General features: G+C 32.8%; 1 protein-coding gene across 1 annotated transcript in view; it reads right to left on the reverse strand.

The window, feature by feature from the left end:
- LOC123656003 (very low-density lipoprotein receptor) overlaps positions 1-23,182 on the reverse strand; it is a 224,811-nt gene that overhangs the window by 174,318 nt on the left and 27,311 nt on the right. Inside the window, exon 2 of the mRNA XM_045591729.1 lies at positions 12,214-12,333. Coding sequence (XP_045447685.1) covers positions 12,214-12,333 — 120 coding nt within the window. The remainder of the gene's footprint in view (positions 1-12,213; positions 12,334-23,182) is intronic.

Here is a 23,182-nt window from a genome sequence, read left to right on the forward strand (position 1 = left end):
TTGCGCCTTGCGCTGGCGGTTGCGAGTTCGATCCCCACACATGACAAACATTGGCCATACAGGTGTTTGCCGTGGTCTGGGTGTTAGTGCAGTCCTTGTGGGTCTCCCCACCGTGACTTGGAGAGCACGTAAAGCCGTCGGTCCCGGTTGTTATCATCAACGCCTGATAGCGATCGTTACTCTTACTAGGGAATATATCCGCCAACCCGCATTGGAGCAGCATGGTGGATTAAGCTCTTATCCTTCCCCATGAGGAAAGAGGCCTATGCCCAGTAGTGGGATATTACAGGCTGAAGCGTAAAGATATTTTCCAGATTCTCTTTCTTTTAAAGAATTTTTCCTATAAGCCGTGTTTTATCATGGCCATGAGTGACGAAACGTAATAAAATGGTCAATAATGTAATGGTCAAAGTCCTTCTATAATCAAGAACTTATAACATTGTAGTATTACTCGTAATAATAGTAAGTTTGCTCTTTGTAGTCAGCAGCATGGCTACTATTATATTAAACATACGTATGTGATATAAAATCTCTCGTGTAAATTCAGCAACTGTATTTACCGAGCAGAGAAGTATTTTACTATTCCCAAGCACGCCGAGAGATGTAATATTATTCTACGCAGGATTTTAATAAAACTAATCGCATTAGGGGGTCTTTGTGTAGTTAAATCAAAGTTATAACAATTGACAAACGAATTTAGGTGTTGTTTTAAATTAAAGATTTATCCACTTCGATATTTGAAATTGATTTTGTCTAGCCAAATTGTTGAATTTATATTGGTTGTATTCAGAAACTCTAATTTAAAGATGTAAAGATTTTGTGTTTCTTAACACTTATAGAATGTTACTAGCTGTGCCCGCGGCTTCGCTCGCGTTGAAATCAGTGTGTCACAAAATTTAATAGTTGTTTATATAAAACCTCTCTATACACCACATTCTTAGTTTTATTTTCAGGCTGCAGTATATCCTATCAGGCGAACTTATAGTTGCCGTATATGTTTCATACAAACTATCAACCCCAATTAAACCCCCTTAGTGGTAGAATATCGCAAAATCCGTTCTTAGCGGACGTCTACTAACTATAATCTACCTCCCTACCAAATGTCATCTTTGTCCATCCTGGATGGATAGACCCTCCAGCGGTTCTCGTGATGAGTGAGTCAGTGACCTTTCTCTTTTATATATATAGATTACGATGCATTATTTGGGCACCTCCTCACCCTCTATAGAGCATACATTTTAAATTTCAAATCTCTTACTTCCAAAACATAGGACTTTCATACAAACTTCCAACCCCCGTTTTACCTACCCCCTTAGGGGTCGAGTTTCGTAAAATATGTTCTTAGCAGATGTCTACGTCCTATATAATTTCGGTTATAATTTCGGAGATTTCGCGATGAGTGAGTCAACCTACCATCCCCGTTTTAACCCCAAAAGGGAGTTGATTTCTAAAGATACATTATTTGGACACCTTACCATACTATACAAACTTTCAACCCCCGTTTTACCCCTTTAGGGCTCGAATTTCATAAAATTCCGTTCTTAGAGGATGTTTACGTCCTATACGGAGCCTACGTGCCAAAATTTCAAGATTGTGGGTGTTATAGTTTCGGAGATTTTGTGATGAGTAAGTCAACCTAACATACCCCGTTTTAACCCCAAAAGGGAGTTGATTTCTAAAGATACATTATTTGGACACTTTTTCAGCATGTATCGAGCATACATTCTAAATTTCAAGTCCCTTACTTCAAAAATATAGGACTTTCATACAAACTTCCAACCCCCGTTTTACTCCCTTAGGGGGTCGAGTTTCGTAAAACCCTTCATTAGCGGATGTTCACACCCTTTAAGGAGCCTCCCTGCCAAATTTCAAGTTTGTAGGTGTTATAGTTTCGGAGATTTCGTGATGAGTAAATCAACCTACCATCCCCCGATTCAACCCCAAAAGGGAGTTAATTTCTAAAGATATATTATTTGGACACCTTCTCATCATCTATAGAGCATACATTTTAAATTTAAAGTCTCTTACTTCAAAAACATAGGACTTTCATACAAACTTGCAACCCCCGTTTCACCCCCTTAGGGGTCGAGTTTCGTAAAATCCGTTCTTAGCGGATGTCTACGTCCTATAAGGAGCCTTTTTGCCAAATTTCAAGTTTATAGGTGTTATAGTTTCGGAGATTTCGTGATGAGTGAGTGACCTTTCGCTTTTATATATATTATAGATTACCAATACCGGTTTTTTTTAATTGAACGAACAAAAAATATATTAACATTACTTTGTACATGGCAAGAAAAAAGTTATTTAAAATTGCAGCAAGCAATAAAAGTAAATTAAAAATACATATTGGTATAAAAAAAAACATGTTGTTCATTTATCATTGGCAATAAAATTCTCACGTGCCCTGAAACAAAACCATTTATTGTAGATGCGATGATACAACCATAGTCAAATATTTTAACGGTGCCGAGAAATGTTGTTAAAATTACATTATTTATTGCACTAATATGTTGTACAGTTATTTGTATACTTTAGTTAGCAACGGTGGATTTATCTCTAGAAAAGATCTCCTCCAGCCAACCTGTGATACTCAGAACTAATGTTATACAAAGCTAAGAAAGTGTAGTAATGTAGATAAATAATATACACATTTTTAAAATAAAATGCTAATTAAATAATATTCATAACATCGTACAATATTGTACATACTACACATATTCGATTATACACACCACTACTTGTATAAGAATATACACATAAATATTAAGTACCGATACATTTATATAAAATACATATATAATATACATATTATACAATACACAATAATAATAAATATTAATGAAAAATTATTTACGATTTACTTAGAGTGATGAGGTGTTGTTTCAGCTTCTTTTTAAAAATATAGATAGAGGAACTTAGTTGGATATAATAAGGAAATTTGTTCCAAAGCGATGCATCTTATACTGAAAAAGACTGCAAGCGGAATTTGGTGTTCCTTATCGGTATGTCGAGCTTCGTAGTGATGCAAGACAGCCTAGAACGTGAGGAAGAAGTGAGAATTCGGAAAAGAACGACATATCACGGCGAGGGCGGATTAAGAGCCATTTAATGTTGAGCACGAAAGTTTGATATGTGGTCATACTTACGTAAACCAAAAAAAAAAGCGAATAGCGAGATTTTGAAGATGCTCTAGTTTGTTTAGTTCCTCCGAAGTCGCGTCCAAGTAGTACACATCAGCGTAGTCAAGTATAGGGAGAAGGAGTGATTGCGCAAGCATCATTTTGGTTGAAAAAGAAAGATAGAATTGAAGACGCTTGAGATGTTGGAAAGTGTGATACATACGTTTGCTGACCTCGTTGATAAAAGCTACCCATGTCATCCCACAATCCATTATTAGACCCAAATTTTTCACTTTAATACAATAAGAGATTGTAACACTAGATAGCTAAATTTGTCGTATTTAATTCTGGTCAATTTTGCGTCTTAGTCTGCTGCTGCCAAAAATTATACACTGAGATTTGAGAAGATTGACGATACGACCGAAAGTAACTACCCACGACTGAATTTCAACCAGGTTAATTAAACCCCAACCTAACCCCTAACTGATATATTTTCTGCAAGTATCAAAATTTTGTAAAATATTGAGATGCTTCATCAAAAACATTATTTTTAAGCTATATGTAAAAACTGAACATATTATTATCTGTTCCAAAGCGTAAATATAAAATATCATTTCTAAATATTTCTTTATTATAATAATAATTGGTGAAGAGCTGGAATTAATAAGTGTTATATCAGTTATTAAGTATTTATACTTATATTATACACAGAAAAATTGTAAACAATATATTACTGTATGTTTAAAGTAGTTACTCATACAAAAATAATACAAGTACAAAAAAATTCAAGCAATAAAGACTTCTATGCCTTCATTCAATTTTGTATCGTAATTACCTTTGGCTATTCTGAGTACAAGACCCTTTCTGTCAGTTTCAAAGCTCAACTCGAAGATATTAATCGGTTCGATGAACATTACGTAATCAAGACGGACGGAGTCTTCATCCGAAGCGGAAAACCGTCATTACACTTTACGCCGAAAGAGAATATTCGCCTTAGATCCGGTATCACCAAAATTTATACCATCCGTAATTTTACATTTTCAGCCGATATAAGTATCTTATTTTTAATTCCTATATATATATGTATATATGCCAGCGGACCAGAGCGGTTGTTGTTAGTGTATTTTTACATGCTCGCTAAAATATTTTTTATAACAAACCTAGATGACCTGTCCAGTTTTAAGCTTTTTTTTATATTTACCGCTCCATGCCTAAGTGTTGTTAGTGATGTTTTATACACACATAGGTCCCGTGAAAAGCTTTCAAATATTAAAATTGAACCGATATATAATAAAAGAACAGCTCCAACAAACTACTCCTTTTTTGGGTGTTATTTACTGCTTTATTGTATTAGTACAGATCGAACATTTCGAAACTACATTTTTTAGTTTTTGTAATAATCAAACAGAATTTAAATGATAATAAATCAAAAGCAGAAAGCCCTTTTATTGTATACCCATATTGAAAAAGTGCATTAAAAATACTTAAACAGCTATCTTTAGAATATATATTGCATTTAGGGTAACCTGCCGTCTTTTTCGAGTTACTCTTAGTAAGTCCTTTAATTTAATACCCAATGAATTAATATTGACGCCACTTTATTTTTCGGGTTATTATTAGAAAGCCTTTTCATTTGGTACCCATATTGTAAAAGTGTATTAAAAATAACTACTCCGCCATCTCGGGTGTTCCGCCATGTTGAATTCAGAATGACGTCACATAGCTAACCATGGATTGTCGTCCAAACTAAACGTATATCCAAAATTTGAGCTCAATCAGTTAAAGTTATGTGCTTCCAAATTGAGTGGCAAAATTACACTATAGTAAACATACATACATACATTCATACATTTCAAGTTAAATAAAAGCTTTCAAAAAAATATATACGTTCAGTGTAAGTCAATTCGAAAACAATACTGTCGTGATAAGCCAGAGTAATCACTTTATATTTAAACGAATCGCAGGTATCGACTTTTCCAATCTTATTAAGCTTTACTCTCGCTTCGTTTGTCAATTGTTTAACAAGTCCGTAGATTACTCCAGGGAATTACAAGGTGGATGAGATGAACAATCCAGGCTGTTCACTTTAATAAAATATTTACTCGGAAATAAATTGTTTACGTAACTTGATTTATAAGTAATACCTATATAATATACAATTTAAGTTAATAAAATATATATATTCGCGCATATCAGGACCAGGTTTGGTCCAGACCAGAAAGAAATTATATATACAGTTATCAGGATAGTCTAGCAGGGAGTCCATTTCTACACAGTGGAGCAGTCGTAAGTAGTAGGAAATAGTTAATTAGTAATTAATGAATAGAAGTTAAATTTCATTTATAATAATAATATAAAAATAATAAAAATAGTTGCTATTTAAAGTTAAAACAAAAATAAATAATACATCGGAAAAAATAAACGGAAATAAATATTATAATAATAACGTGAAGTAACATATTTATAATACAATTCACTTTTTTTACTAAACAATTTTTTCAAGAATATATACATTCGTGTTTATTGAAATGACCGGACCGGGCATACTCGACCCGGACCAGGCAAGGTATGTAACGCAGATGATTGATCTGGACCCGATCAGGAAGTCTCAGCTCATCAGGTCCAGACAAATTTTCTGCGTTACATACCTTATCCGGTCCAGATCGTGCCCGGTCCGGTCCTGCTAAGAAACACGAAAAAATTTCTACTCGGGTATTTTATATAGAGAAGGGTGATAGATTAAGATAATGTATATTTCATTTTTAAAATTAAAATAAAATATACAGGGTGTCCCAAAAAGTAGTGATAAGCGGAATTCCAGAGATAGGGCACCCCTTGGGGTATCCGAATCACCCCTATGTATGTTCAGCGATTTTGCATAGTTTTCGAGTTATGAATTTTTTTATATGTTTTTGAGAATTTTCCACCTTAACAACTTTAAAAATTTCTAAAAAAAAAAATTGAACATTTTTTAGAATTTTTGTTTTTGTATCTAAATAGTCATGAGTTGTAGCTTCCCGCTTAAAAGATTCAGCTTCTTAACTTTGATGGAAATTGTGAAAATCTAAGTGTAAAGTGAAAATTTTACGTTTTGAGAACTATGACTTCAATTTTCAACTTAGAATTAAAAATCTAAACAGGCAATTTTATGGTTTCTAATTAGGCTTAAAAACTTTTCCAGAGTCTCAGCTTTCATAATCATAAATAAAAAATTGTACTTAATGGGGCTACTTTTGCTAAAATTTGCCTTCAAAGACATCAAGGTGGAAAATTCTTAAAATTACCAATTTGAATAAAAAATTTTTTTTTGCTCAATTTATTATTCCTTTAAGGTTAAATAGTTTTGTCGGCGCTTTAGCTGGGTCACACGTATAGGATTCGTGCGGAGGAAAATGATAAATCCGTAGACTGAGTGATATGGTTCCAAAACGATGGTGCTCCATGCCACTTTGCAAGAATAGTCAGACAACATTTAACAGAAAGATTTAGAGACAGATGGATCGGCCGTGGAGGGCCCATTGCATGGCCGCCGCGGTCCCCAGACTTGAATCCAATCGATTTCTTTCTCTGAGGATATTATAAAGAAATGGTTTACGCTAAAAACATAGCGGATAGCAACGTAGCGGAGTTAAGACGAAAATTGAGGCAGGCAGAAGAAACAATTAAAAACAACAGAATAGCATTCGTAAGACACAAAGAAAACTTTTTAAGACGATGTTAGAACATGTATCGAGCACGAAGGTCGACATATTGAAAACTTTTTATAATAAATAATTTTAAGACGATTACTTTTCGTTTTATTAATTAAACCTAAATAACCTCCAAATGTTTATTAAATCTTCGATCTTAGTTTTCTTACAATCTTTTGGTTGGTTAACAGACTAATTAACTCTTACGAATGCTATTCTGTTGTTTTTAATTGTTTCTTCTGCCTGCCTCAATTTTCGTCTTAACTCCGCTACGTTGCTATCCGCTATGTTTTTAGCGTAAACTATTTCTTTATAATATCCCCAGAGAAAGAAATCGATTGGATTCAAGTCTGGGGACCGCGGCGGCCATGCAATGGGCCCTCCACGGCCGATCCATCTGTCTCTAAATCTTTCTGTTAAATTTTGTCTGACTATTCTTGCAAAGTGGCATGGAGCACCATCGTTTTGGAACCATATCACTCAGTCTACGGATTTATCATTTTCCTCCGCACGAATCCTATATGTGTGACCCAGCTAAAGCGCCGACAAAACTATTTAACCTTAAAGGAATAATAAATTGAGCAAAAAAAATTTTTTTTATTCAAATTGGTAATTTTAAGAATTTTCCACCTTGATGTCTTTGAAGGCAAATTTTAGCAAAAGTAGCCCCATTAAGTACAATTTTTTATTTATGATTATGAAAGCTGAGAGTTTGGAAAAGTTTTTAAGCTTAATTAGAAACCATAAAATTGCCTGTTTAGATTTTTAATTCTAAGTTGAAAATTGAAGTCATAGTTCTCAAAACGTAAAATTTTCACTTTACACTTAGATTTTCACAATTTCCATCAAAGTTAAGAAGCTGAATCTTTTAAGCGGGAAGCTACAACTCATGACTATTTAGATACAAAAACAAAAATTCTAAAAAATGTTCAATTTTTTTTTTTAGAAATTTTTAAAGTTGTTAAGGTGGAAAATTCTCAAAAACATATAAAAAAATTCATAACTCGAAAACTATGCAAAATCGCTGAACATACATAGGGGTGATTCGGATACCCCAAGGGGTGCCCTATCTCTGGAATTCCGCTTATCACTACTTTTTGGGACACCCTGTATATTAAATTAATTAATGGGATTATTAATTACTTTTAGGATTTTCTTTAATAGTATGTAGTAACAAAATAGAGATAAATAGAAGAACAAAGAATATTGTTTGAGTCGATTTTTAAGAATGCTAACCAATTTAGATTGCCTAATGCCACTAGATAAAGTCTTCTATGGCTTAAATGATTTAACGAGAGTGACAGAAGGGACTCTCGATTCCCGAGCAAGTTACTGGTTTGATTAATTGATTATATTAATAATGAGTGACAGAGTGAACGAGTGAAGGAATATCGAGCATTTCAAAATTATTAGACCGAAGATTCATCGCTAGGCAAGGGTTTGTATCCGGAATGTAAAGCGCTCTGTATGTTACGAATGGACGATAAAGGTTAAAAAAGAGTAAAACTTCAGAAAGTGAAGATTACGGTGACAATAAATATAAAGCTCCTGATGCATCTTGCAGAGTAATATGGTCAAACTTTAGCAGCCCAGTCAACCATTTATGTGGTTGCTGGGGCGAGTTCTTCGAGTGCTTCCAGGCGAAGATGAAGTTGCAATGGTGGCAGACATTCGGACCAGGAAGGGCGTAATCAGACAAGCCATCAAACATGATATTTCCCCTGCAGACTCAAAATATTGAAGACGACTCTTTAACGCGGGGAGTTTGTTGGAGCACGATCGCGCCTGACGTTTACGCGTGAACGACCGACTAGCCTACCTAGCCTGGCACGCGGAGCCCGGGCTTACTACTATTCTTTTACCCACGGCGCCAAACCGTCTATTAGTATTTGTACCTTTTTTATATTTTTATTGTAATATACTAAATACACTGAAAATACAGTCCACTTATTAACCAGCATTCGGGTACTCAGTTTTCCCTAACCACCTCGGCACTGGGCACTGGCCCCAACTACTACAAATCCACTCAGTTGGAATGTTATTTGCACAATTGGAATCTTATTAAAAATTATATTTGAAACTATATTAATTGGTATAGGATAAGGGATAAATTTCATATTTATATTTGATCACTAGCAGCCCGCGATTTTGCTTGCATAGTAATTGATAATATTTAGGATAATATTTACGAATGAGGAAAATACTATATTGAAATACCAATAGTGATATAATCGTATTCCTAAAACTCGTCTTCGAATCCTGGAGCGTGAAAGCACTGATTCAAAATAACGGTCCGGGATTGTAGACAATGATTGGACACAAAGTCTAAATGTTTCTTGTTTTCACCATTTGGGTACGGACCCCTAAAAATATATATATAACCACGTGCAAGATGTTTAAAGCACAGAAATAATTTAAAAGCGTATTTAGTTTGAACTAAGATATCAATTGAAGTCAAAACAAATTTATTAAAAGAGGAACGCATGCGTAATATGAAGATGCAGGCGCCAACCAGTCGCACCGAGTCATCTCTCATCAATAAAGGAAGCCAAATAAATAAGTGCTCAAGGCACACCCTGCATTTTCAAACAAGAAACTGTCAGATATAGAAAAGATTTCACATAAAATTAGAGCGTCTACATTAATATACGAAATGATTAAGTTACTTAAAATGTTTTGTAGAATACTTTGATCTTTGTATATTAAATTTTATACATCGAAAAATACTTCATCTAGGAAAATAAAATCAAGTTTAAACAAACCACAAACGTCACAATATGAATGATATATCAAAGGAGTAATTAAAATTTAATACACAATAGAATAAATATAATATTATTATTTTAGACGCTAAGAATAACAAAAATAGTAATAACGTGAATTTAATAACATAAGATAATAATATTACTTCGATACTTGTCATTAAATTACATTGGAAAGTTACTAATAAAATTTCGATAGACAATATTGAAAACGGTTGTTTTTATCAAACCAAAAAACAAATGTATTTCTCGTAATAAAATTACACATTTTACGTTCGATAAAATTAACAGAATATTTATTACATACATTTTATTTAATATTTATATCTTTTCAATAAATCATATGAATAATATATTAATACAGATTATCTACTCATACTTTCGGTATGAAATAATGATTATGTATTTTTCACAAGTACAATCAAGATTGAAAATGTCCAAACAATTTAATTAATTGTATTGCGTATTTTAATCGCTTCGATCTTAATCAGATTTCTTTAGTGTCTCGATCGACTGAAATCGCTTTTTTCGTGACTTAAGTTACTAATCAACCAAAAAATAATAACTCATCTGTATCGATAAATATTTAATCATTAGATAAACTTCAATGAAAATCAATTTTGTAAATACAATCTCATATGTATATTTGACAACCATTTGCATTATAAATACAAATACTACGTAAAACAAATTTGAACAAAATTTGTCTTTCAATCATATTTATTTCTTTGAAGACAAATAAAGAATTAGAGTCCCGAAACGAGCTCTTTTGATATTCCGATGAAAAGCCAATTACTTAAAATTAGGAATGCCACATCGGCAAGGTTATTTCCCTTCAATAAATATTAATAGGCCGCCAATGTCCCTTTGTAAGCGACCGAGATGTCTCTGGAATATTTTAAGCATTTTATTTAAGAAGTTATCAATTTAAGTCTTAAAGAGACAGGTTTTGAGTGACTATTACGAAATCAAGACGCAAAATGAGCTGTCTATTATTCAATAATGACAAGTATGATATTATAGAAAACTAAATAGTGTACATTTGAAATTTCATGTATCAATAATAATACTACTAAAGCGAAACGAATGTCGCTGAATCAATTTGATGAAGCTAGTTATGGGCGCATATTTGAAATAGGTTGGGTCTTGGAAAAGAACATCTAGGTCGCTTACTTAGTTTACTTTTTTCGCCAGTATTAAATTTGAAAGGAATTCCATTTTCTTCCTTAGAAATAGGTAAAAAATTTGTAGAAAACCCGATAATTTCCCAAGTTAGGATTATGCTAATCTCATGAAAGTTTTTGGTTATTTATTTTTGTTTTTTTCATTATGTAAACCTTCAGTTTGAAACGGTTAAAAACCACTTCATATTTTAATTAGTATCCAATCCGACAAAAAATAAGTAATTTAAAGTCATAAAACTCTTGTCACTACCTAAAATTAAATGATTTGAAAAATATTTTTAAAACGTCCGACGTTCTGAAACGAAGTAGGTTGAGAACGATTTGAAATAAAGCTCGGCCATGAAAATGAGGCTCGCTCAACATTTCGCTAGAGAACCCTCAATGAAATGCAGAAGGGCATGAACTTGAGTGACCCCAAGTGCTTATTATGAACGAACGATATGAAAGAGATGTTTTCAAAAACAGAATATTTATTTTCAGTTATAAATATTGCCATTACCAAAAGAAAATTCATATTTTAATTAGCTTTATATTGAAATTGTGACTGCAGAATCAGTAGAAGTTAGTGTTATTTTAAAGAACTCTTAATATGATATTTCGTATAGTATTTATGTAAATAATAACTAATCGATAAGGTCGAAAATTACTAAATGCCTCCACGTACCTTCAACCAAAAGGGCAATTAATTTACAATTTGAATGCCGCACATGAAGCAAAAGTATTAATCCAGATAGATGTAATTTAGGTATCCATTTTATTAATAAAAATAATAACATTTTTTATAATTAGAATAGAACACGATATTAACATAGAGTTGATACAAGAGAACTTCGCTTCTAACCTGAGCGAACATTACTGAATTACAATGTGCTGTCTTACAATGTGCTGTCTTAGAGTCCCTTTCAAATCATGTAAGTATACAATTCAGAAAATGTGTAGCGACGGATTAAAGCCTAACTCATCATATAGGATCTCGCCCAGATAGGCCATATTTAGAGCTTAATCTATTATAGCGTTATTTCTATTATAATAGTAATAAGACTGTTTTCCTATTTTCATGCAGTATATATACAATAATATGTTGTATATTTCTTTTTTAATGCAATAAACGCATTCCACATTCCGTTTAAAACAATTTATTTAAACCACTGCAGACTTTTAAAGTCTAACGAGGTTGCACGTCGCTTTGCGGTATTCTTCTAGCTTCCGTGAAACGATAGTGGAAGCGAAAACTAATTAACACTATACACATATACACAACTTTTCTAATGATCACCAATAAAAGTATATCGGCTGCAATATTTGTAAGAATAATATTTTCTATTTAAAAATATTAGAGTTATATCTTCAAAACTTAATATTCTTTTCTTCATTTTCTTTGGTACGGTATAAACGGCAAAAAGAATGAAATTTTTAAAGAAATTGAACCGACTTTTTCACGTTGTTATAAAAGACTTACCTTTACATTCCTCGATATTTTCATCCGAGTTGTCGCCACAGTCGTTTTCTCCTTCGCATACCCAAGTTATCGGTATGCACTTCCCGTTCGCGCACTGGAACTGCTTCAGTGAGCAAACATCTGAAAAGAATTGACCGTTATTAGTATAAGTCCGGTGGCAGTTGTGAGTTCGATCCCCGCACATGACAAACATTTGTATTTGCCATACAAATGTTTGCCATGGTCTGCGTGTTTGTGAAGTCCTTAATGAGTCTCTCCACCGTGCCTCGGAGACCACGTTAAACCATCAGTCCCGGTTGATATCATGTACACCTAATAGCGATCGTTACTTAGTAGGGAATATATCCACCAACCCGCATTGAGGCAGCGTGTTGGATTAAGCTCTGATCCTTCTCCAACATGGGGAAAGAGGCCTATGCCCAGCCGTGGTATATTACAGGCTGAAGCGTAGTATAAGTACACATGATAGCGATTGTTACTTAGTAGGGAATATATCGACCAACCCGCATTGAAGCAGCGTGATGGATTAAGCTCTGATCCTTCTCCTACATGGGGAAAGAGGCCTATGCCCACTAGTGGGATATTACAGGCTGAAGCGTAGTATAAGTCCATAGAAGGACAGATAGATGAAATTTTTAACAATGTCACTATTTATTTATTAGGTTAACCACCGTTTAATTCACATTAATTAGTTATTTTTTATACGACAAGGGCATCAAACAAGCGTACAGCCCCACCTGATGGTAAGCGGTTGCCGTAGCCTATCGACACCTGCAACATAAACAATATCGAAAACGCGTTACCGACACCACCCCTGACCCTTCCCAAGAGCTCTGGTCACCTTACTCAACACAGTAACATAATACTACTTGAGAGCAGTATGTAGCGTGTGTGTGTGCGTATGCGTGTGTGTGTGCGTGTGCGTGCGCGTGAGCGTTAGCGTGTGCGTGTGCGTGTGCGTGTGTGTGCGTGTGTGTGCTTGTGTGCGTGTGCGTGTGCATATGCGTGTGCGTGCACGTGCGCGTTTGCGTCTGTGTGTGTGTGTGTGTGTGTGTGTGTAGCTGTGATCTTCTTTAAGGTTGAGGTACTTCCCAGACGGACTACTCAGAATTTGGGAACGATATTTCCTGCTGTTCTCTATCTCAAAATAACAATATATTAGAAATAATTAATCGGTACTGTTACATTACATTTACAATCATTACAGCCTATACAGTCCACTGATGGACATAAGCCTCCACAAGTCTACGCCAGAAATAATGTGAACTCGTGTGTTTTGCCCATAGTCACCACGCTGGGCAGGCGGGTTGGTGACCGCAGTATTGGCTTTGTCGCACCGAAGACGCTGCTGCCCATACATTACATTTACAATGTATAATAAGAAAAATAAAATACAAAACGAAGACAAGTACGCAGAGGCGGGATTTTTGCTACTTACTCAAATTAAAATGGATTATTATTTCGCAGTCAGGTAGGATTTCCTTGTACAGTTGACTTAGATACTTACAAATACTTATAAACAATCTATACTCGTAGTAATATACCTACAAAACATTGCATATATAAATATCATCAAATCAAATCTAATCTAGGTATTTAATGAGTGATATATATATATAAATGAATGTTGCTAAGCGCATAACTCGAGCATAGCTCAACCAATTCGGCTATTTTTTTTGTATGTTCCTTAAAGCCCGCGGAAAGTTTTAATAGTATTTTTTTTTTTAATTAAAAATAATATCTGTCAACTTTTGACAGAACAAAGTTTGTCGGGGCAGCTGGTGTTTAGATATTATTTATTTTAATTTTATACAGTACAAAACTATCTTGTTTGCGAAATATGTTATTTGATGGGGAAAAGTTACAATTCATTTTTTAACAAGTGGCTATTAGAGTTTCAATTTTTTTCCACGAAACATGCATACTGTTTTATTAAAAATGTCGTTCGTGATGTAAATTAAATTGAAATGAAACTGTAGTAATTTATCAATAAATTTTCAACAGTGTAGCGTCAGCACAAAATTATCTTTTAAAAACTTACATTTCCTTACGCATTCGAATGAGGAAAACGAGACAGGCTTTTAGCGAAGTAAAACTAAGTTTACACAATAAAGGTATACAATGGCAGGCTGTAATAGCTTTCTATATAATTGTTGCTTACATCGAGTAAGCTCAAGATAAAAGCATTCGAACAAAAATGTTGAAACTGTACGTTGAAACTGTAAGCGGGAACCGACTTGGAGAACAATTTAATTTTGCAACAGCGGGCTACAGTCTGCAGCAGGTCGCTACGTCTTGAATATAAAGGACTAAAAATGATAAGGAACGGTCGATATAAGTCGCATTGTATTTCAACGTTTTACTTGTAAAGAACACACTGTTTTCGATATAAAGTGTACGTTGTGACGTCATAGTTGGTGTAACTGATAACAGTTAAGGTATTCGTTGAATCATGTAGACGTCATGTTTATATAAATCAACCGTTTATACTGCTATAAAAAGATTTTTTTTTTTTTTTTTAATAAAATGTATTACAGTTTTAATTAAGAGTAGCACGTATTATTAAATGAATTTATTAACAAACTCTACTAACTCTTTTTACTTTTAAAATGTATTCAATAGCTTTCTGTAAATTATAAACTAGACGAACTCTAAAGAAAACCTTTTTATATTCGAGTCCAAGAACATCCAACTTCTTTTACCTTTTAACTTTTAGTACCTAAAATCCAATGTAAACAAATAGCTCAATACTTAAAAAATTATACATAATATTAACATATTTCTCTAAGTAAAATAATAATAGGTACTTGGATTATATATAAATGAACAAATAACGTCAATTTATTGCATATATAATTTAATTAAAAATGTAATAAATCTCTTCCACCGATCACGCCACCTAGCATACATAGTCACCTACCCTCACTTATGATATTGCTCGAGTTATTTTGACGTGTATAAAACGACTGATGGCGGGATAACCATCCAACTGCTGACTTTGAAATACACAGACCGAAGGCGGGCAGCAGCGTCTTCGGTGCGACAAAGCCAGCCCTGCGGTCACCAACCCGCCTGCCCAACGTGGTGACTATGGGCAAAACACATGAGTGGAGGTCTTGTGGAGGCCTGTGTCCAACGGTAGACTGTGATAGGCTAAAATGATGATGATAATGATGAAAAAATATGCACTTCATTATAAAATTCTTAAAAAATAATTTTTAATATGTGCAATGAAAAGCTATTAGTATACTTTCTACGAAACGATTTAAACATATTTATTCCTTTCATTTATATCATAATCATATGTAATATGGCTTATTGACGATGAATATGCGTTGAGAAGTGCGGTGCACTGATATAAATTCATTAAATTTGGTCGAGGGTGCTCAAGTTAAGCGCATGACAGCTAGTGATGGACGCAACCGCGCTGACATCCAATCACTGTGGAGGACTCTTGTGTCTCACATCGAGGGCAAATCGTTTAGCTATTGGGGACATCGCTGCCTGTTAAGTGAATGGCCAACGTAAAAGATAAAGCTTACTCGACCATTTTGCAAAGTTTGGTCGTTATTCAAGATCGTTGGTGATCTTTTTAAAAGGTATCATTTGTTTAAAAACAACGTCTCATAATCATATCATTGAGTAAAAACTCATATAGATTTTTTAAATGGAATTAGAAATATACCTTATTATTATTGAATTTGATAATATTTGTAATCGAAAAAAATTGGATCAAATATTAAAAGAATTAATGGATAATTCCGAATAATAACGGTGTAATTTTTGTAGGAACTGCTTTCGTTATTAAGACTTTGGCTGCGATAGAATTATTAGAAATATTATAATCAACATTTAAAAAAAGGCTTAAAGACTGCTCATTTTATCCGACGTATCCATCTCAGAGTCATAGATAGACGAACAAGAGGGCCATATTATTTCCTCGTCTTTTTTCCCTAGCCTTTTCCTTTTTCTTCATTTTGCTTGTCTTCACACTTTTTTTTTGCTTTTTGAACCACACGTGTAGCAAGTGTTTTCTAAAATCTTACAATTTTCATGCATGCATTTCAGACAATAAACGCATTGAATCTAATTCAAAACTCCAATTAGAAAGTATACACATTATTAATTTGATATTAGAAAATATATCAACAGTTACAATATTAATAATGGCAACGTACCTACTAACTATAAACGTAGAAAAATAGCCTAAATTTCTAATAACATGTACAGAGGACTAAAACAGCCTAAAGTACAACATTCAAACGCTAGCTTTGTAGGTAAAATGACTTTTCGGGAATATTCAAAATAAATTCTGACCGACCGACCGCCGACCTAACTTAACATTATTTGGGAGGGTGGGGGGGGGATGTATTGTAATTTAAACGTAACGTTAAAAGTTCAGTTATTTCGCAAAATTTCCAGTGTCGCTTTACCGCCTCCCTATCTTCTGTCCATAGTTCAGCAAATCTCATAAGTAAAATTTTAAGGGCATCCCCTTCAAACTTTAAGATTGCTGGTTTGAAGGAGCTAGAAACGCTTTTTTAATTGCATGCCCAGGTCAAAATTTTCCAGCTTCTCCAAATTCATAGAGGAGCTGGGACGACATAAACTGCAAATTGACTTATGAGAATATTTTAAGCTGTAGAACAGGTTCGGCGCGTGCTAGGATTTTGGCCGTGGGTACGCATGAGGCCGGCTACTGGCTTCACGCGTACCCTTCGTCAAATACAGGAACATTTCTTGAGCCTGACACGCTCCGAATCGCATCCTGTTGGCTTGGGGTTCCGGTCTGTGCTCCTCATAAATGTCCCTGTAGCAGTGATGTCGACAAGCTAGGACGTCACGGTCTGTCATGCCATAAAAGTGCAGGCCGCTTCTCGAGACATGCCGCACTTAACGATATCATACGCCGGTCCCTTGCCACCGTCAACGTGCCAAATCTACTTGAGCCGACTGGTATTACAAGAGACGATGGCAAGAGACTGGACGGTATGACTTTGATTCCATGGAAGATGGACCGGGTGCTGGTATGGGATGCAACCTGTTCAGACACGCTGGCGCCTTCTCATCTACATGGAACCAACAACAAAGCTGCTGCGGCTTGTAAAGCGGTCTAGGCTCCGAATATGATTTTGTCCCATTCGGTGTCGAGACCCTTGGTCCGTGGGGTCCTAGCGCTATAAGACTTTTTAAGGAAATAGCAAAAAGGTTATTCGACGTCACAAAAGACCAAAGAGCTACTTCGGACAAAGAAATTAGTCTAGCTATTCAAGGGGGAACGCTGCCAGTATCTTCGCAACCTTGCCTAAAGGGACTCCTTTTAATAATATTTTTAAGTATATATATATATATACTTACGGTTTTTAGTTTTAGGTCCATTGTTAAAATTCTGATATTACCTATTTATTAACTATATTTATTAACTTATTTTACTAGGTAAATTATGTTGTATATTATTATTATTATTGTTATTATTAAAACAATATCTTAATATATATAAATCTCGTGTCACAATGTTTGTCCTCAATGGACTCCTAAACTACTTAACCGATTTTAGTCAAATTTGCACACCGTGTGCAGTTTGATCCAACTTAAAAGATAGGCTCTATTTTATTTTGATATATTATGTTATTATTATATTTCAGAAAAAAATAAGGTGATACGAAGTTCGCCAGGTCAGCTAGTTAAGTTATAAAAAGTTCAACCAATGTTGGAAAGTTTCTTTTGTTTTTTACAATTCAGTATTGACATATTCATAAAGCTGTCGTATATATAATTTTAATAATTAATTTACAAATACAAAAGCAATAATAATTTTTTAGGTGTAGATGAGCTTTTTTCTAAAAAGAGAGGCAAACATCTTAACCTTAGCGTATTAATATATATGATGATATGGCTATGCACGCGGTTTCACCCGCATTAATTTGAAGAGAAAACGGACTAAAATATTTTTTTAAAATTACTATTTGCCAGGCACTTGGTGTCGATTCATTTGATTTTACACTATCTTCTGAATTATGCGTCCGAATTAAACGCTATAAAATACAAAGTTTATAAACATTTTTGAATATCATATCAAAAATTGACCGCTCCAGCGGGGTTCGCGGAGCGGTCAATTTTTGATATGATATTCAAAAATGTTTAGAATTCCTAATGTGTGGGTAACACAAAAATAAAATCGTACATATTACAAAGTTTATGTTCATTAACTGCCTTATATTGGAGTATTTTTCATTCGTAAGGATTCATTTGCCTGGCTAATATAATAAAATCACCTTATCATTTTTTCTGATCATTATTTCGTTGAAGAGTTACTTTAAAACTATGATTTCTAATTTTAGGCATTCATTGAAATCAAATTATGTCAAGCATAGTTGTACTCAAAAATTTACCATTTACGCGCCGTACGCAAAGGAAGTTCTCAAAAAAATCCCAGTTTCGTAACATTTCTCATACTTGACTCTTATTGGTCGTAGCGTGAAGTTATATAACCTAAAGCCTTCCTCAGTAAATGGACTTAACCAACACGAAATTAATTTTTCTATTTAAACCAGCAGTTTCTGAGATTAACGCGTTTAAACAAACTAACAAACTCTTCAGCTTTATAATATTAGTATAAAAATTTATATATGTTTCGAAAAAATTATTATTTATTGTCATACATGTTGAAACATAAACTACTACTAACAGATAATTAAAATATTGATTGATTATTTACCACTTTTTTAATAAGGTCAAACGGTATGCAAGAAATTGAATTGAAAGTGTTGTACGTCTTTATTCACCATTTCTATAAATTATATTTTGTACCATATATACATATATATACATATTTATACATATTGTACCATATATACATATATATACATATTGACTGTCCCTACATAATATCGAAATTGAAAAAAAGGCACTTTACATTTTTTACGCTGAATGATTTGTTAAGTATCGATATTGAGTATATTCTCATGCAAAATGTGATTTTATGTGTATTTTACAGCATTTTCTCATTTTTCTTTGAAAATATACATAAAAATTAGTTTTTTCGTGCAATAAAAAAAATAGAAAATTTTCAGTTTCGATACTGTACGTAGGGACAGTCGATATATGCTTATAGCATACTCTCAAATAAACTTTCTAATTTAGTGAAAATGTTACCTTTGAAAAACGTCTTTTAAACAAAAATAAAATCATATCCGTTTTATCTTTGACGAAGATATCAGCGAACATAAAAATAGAATACAGATGAACATACAACCTCTACTTTTTTCAAGCCGCTTAAACTGTGAAAGCGGAATTCATTTGCATATAAAATGCATAGAAATACAATGAATGTCACCTGCGTTACACTTTTCTACGGCTTACCTACTTGTTTTTTGTTATTTTGTTTTCAAGTTACATTTTTTTAATGTTGTAGATTATTTTTCGTTTCTTTATCTATACTTACACTATATCTATACTTACACTATAATCTATATACATAAAAAATGAATGTTTATTTATGTAATCTTATTTATGTATTATGTTCTTTATAGAATCGTAAACTATGCATTTGATCATGTCATATTCAACATGAGCCCACAAAGGTTTTTGAATTGATACGTCCAAAAAAAAGCGTAGCAACGCACGAAGGGTACAGCTAGTCTTGTTATGTATAAAACAAACATAATTCAGTATATTAATTTTTTTTATTATTATTATTCAAAATTAAGTATATTGAAAATATTTACAAAAAAGAAACATTTTAAGTATGGTATACCGTACTGAAACCTTTTTTCGTGTAAAAAAAAAAGAATAATTATGTTTAAAATTGTTTCGAACTTGAAACACTAGTGAAAACGGTTGTTGAACGGTATAAAACTTAATTATATAGGTTTAAAATATGCGAATAGAGTTAGTTTTTAATATGTATATTATTTTGATAATAAATATCATTAATAATTAAAATTAAATTTAAAAAGAATTGATTATGCATGATGAAAGTTCGCAATTTATCAAATTAAATATCTACATGTAATTCATTATATATATATATATATATATATATATATATATATATATATATATATATCACTTAATACATAGGAGCATACCTAAAAAATAGAATATCTTCGTTTAGGAAACACAATAGCGTGTTAGCTGCCTGAACTGATTGTGAAATCGTTTCTCCTATTCAATAGTAGGAGCAGAATTAATACGACTTTCGACAGGCGGGGAGACGTATGCATCTATTGACGCTACTGATATATTATTTCGACTTTTATTGAATTTCAATTGTTAAGATTCAGTATGAGAAATCCATTAAGATAAACTTAATAGCGCAGTTTGTACTAACCCTTTTATTTGCTCTGGGTAATTTTGGCTTGATTCTCACCAGAGTCTAGTACAATTATTACAAAAAAAAAAAAAAATCTAAATGAATCTTACATTTATTTTATTTATTTATTTAATTACAGAAGAAAAAAAGATACAATTTATTTGATAAACAGTGCAGCAAAAACAATGAACAGTTTAACAGTACACTGTGTTTCTAAAGTAATAAATACTAAAGTACATACGATATTATATACTAACATAAAAATATGATATAAAGCTATACAAATATAGATTATACGTGTGAATATAATTGGAAAGAAAAAAAATAACATTAAGTGGTTAAAAAATAGTAATAATCATAATAAAAATAATAAATGCGGTCATGTCAATCTCTCTCTTTAAGTTGGTCTAAAAAGAATTTTTTAAATATGTTTTTATAGTTATTTTTTTGATTTTTTTTTTTATTTGATGGCAGATTATTTATTAAGAAAGGAATAATATATTCAAGCGTACGTTTTCCATAAAAATTACTATGCCTAGGTATATTGTTTTCTAATGTTTACGCGAATTTTACTCATTTAATGAAACAACTTTTTTCGGATTTTATCGCGGTTGTCCTCCCGTGACCATGGTTGCTGACCATGGTTTCATTAAATGCCTAGGTATTTTTAATGTGTGATTTGTAATAATTCTTGTCAGTTTATAGTGACTCATTTTTATTTGAATGTTTGAATTAAAATATAGTTCTATTAATAATATATATTTTATTTTAATATGTATTGGCATTACTTTGCAGTAGTTAAATAATTTCAAGGAGTTGTTTTTGTATTTATTTCTTATGTATATGGGTACGATTGTTTTTAAGATTCGTAATTGGAGATGATAGATTCTATCGAGATGTGATTTAAATGTAAGACCGTAGGTGCTTAGTCCATAAGATATAATAGATTCACCTAAAGATGTATAAAACATTAATAGTATTGTGAATAGAATTTTGGGTTTTATTATGGTTAATTTGGTTAAAAGGGCGCGTAATTTGTCACAAACATTGTTTATATGTTCCTTCCAACTGAGGTTAGTATCTATAGTAATACCAAGGTAACGCTGAGTTTTAACAAAGTCAATGTGGTTACAGTTGCAGGTACCAGTATATGAATTATGAAAACATTGATGGCTATGTGCAGTGATTTGTATGTCCCCAGAGAATCTTTTTGCGTTGAGCTTATATAGATGGCTTTTGTTTTTTCTCTATTTATTACTAGGCCAACATCATGGGACCATTTTGAAAGTTGGTCAAAATCATATTGAATTTTTTTAATTGCTTGATTTATATCATGATGGGCCGACAGAAGACACGTATCATCCATAACATAACCCACATGAACCGGCTGTTATCTAAAACACAGACATTAAGTTAGATAAGCAGCAGGTGTGTATGTTAAAAATGTCTATATATTAGTATATTGTTAATTTATGCTTCGTATACTAAAATATAAATTTATATCTTCGCAAAGTAAATTATAATATTAATTATTTTATCTTGCTTTTGTAACAAAACGGTAGTCTTTTTCATTCCATTTAAAACAATAAATGGAAATCGTGTTTCATCTTGTAAATGATAAGAGTCGTGGTTACTTATAAAATATAATTACAAATTTTAATGAAAAAATTTCATTGAAAAGGAATTTACCATAAAGTAAAAACGCATAGTTTTTTTTTTTTTTTGTTTAAAAATTTACATCCACGGGCTCAAAATGAACATGCCTTTTGTTGAATATGCATTATAATTATATTAATACCACAGGCGATTTGTCATACAAACTACAGATCGACAGTCCCGTGACTGCGTAGTAAAACTAGGACGTGGTGCGACGCTAACGGATTTTTTTTCCTTTTCCCTTACAAATACTTAGATCACTCATTATTCATTATTTAATAATTTCTGAACATTTTATTCATTTTCTTATCGATGTGTATATCTACACTTATTTGCTAGTTATCATATATGTATACTAGGATATAAGTGTAGATATAGACATAGTTAATTTACGATATAAGAATATACACTTAAATTTAGCATTACAATAGTTAATTAAGATGTATAAAAAGCGTAATTATATATATTCCTGAGAAAAAATCATGAGATTTCAAGGTATGTAAAAATAATATTACATTCACACTTGAAGCCTTATATTAGTGACGTAGCCCGATATGTAGTACCTGCACTAGTTAGTAATAAAAATCGAATTTGGTAAATATCAGTCATCTAACCGCGAAAAAAGCAATATCGTTGTAGAGCCGTTTACTCCGGGTGTTACCGTCGTTTTCCAATTACCTAAGTAAGTCATATTTTATTCGGTAATCCACATCAAAAGGGCACGTAGCTACTCCAGAGCAATGTGGATAAGCAGATGATACTGCGGCCGATTCAAATCGGAAACTGGATAAATGGTCTTCAGCCACTGAGCGGGGGTCCTGTGGTTGAATACAAATGGACCGTTTATCCCTAAAAGCCAATTTGTATGCAAATTACAGGTCCGTTTAACTATTCTCGTTAGTTGCTCATTTTCAGTACGTCTGCGTTTTCAACTTGCTTTGATTCTAACTTCTTTAATTATAGTTTTACTTTATTGTATAATATTTTCTTTTGTCCTAT

This window comes from Melitaea cinxia, chromosome 1, assembly GCF_905220565.1.
Source record: "Melitaea cinxia chromosome 1, ilMelCinx1.1, whole genome shotgun sequence".
Lineage (NCBI taxonomy): Eukaryota > Metazoa > Arthropoda > Insecta > Lepidoptera > Nymphalidae > Melitaea > Melitaea cinxia.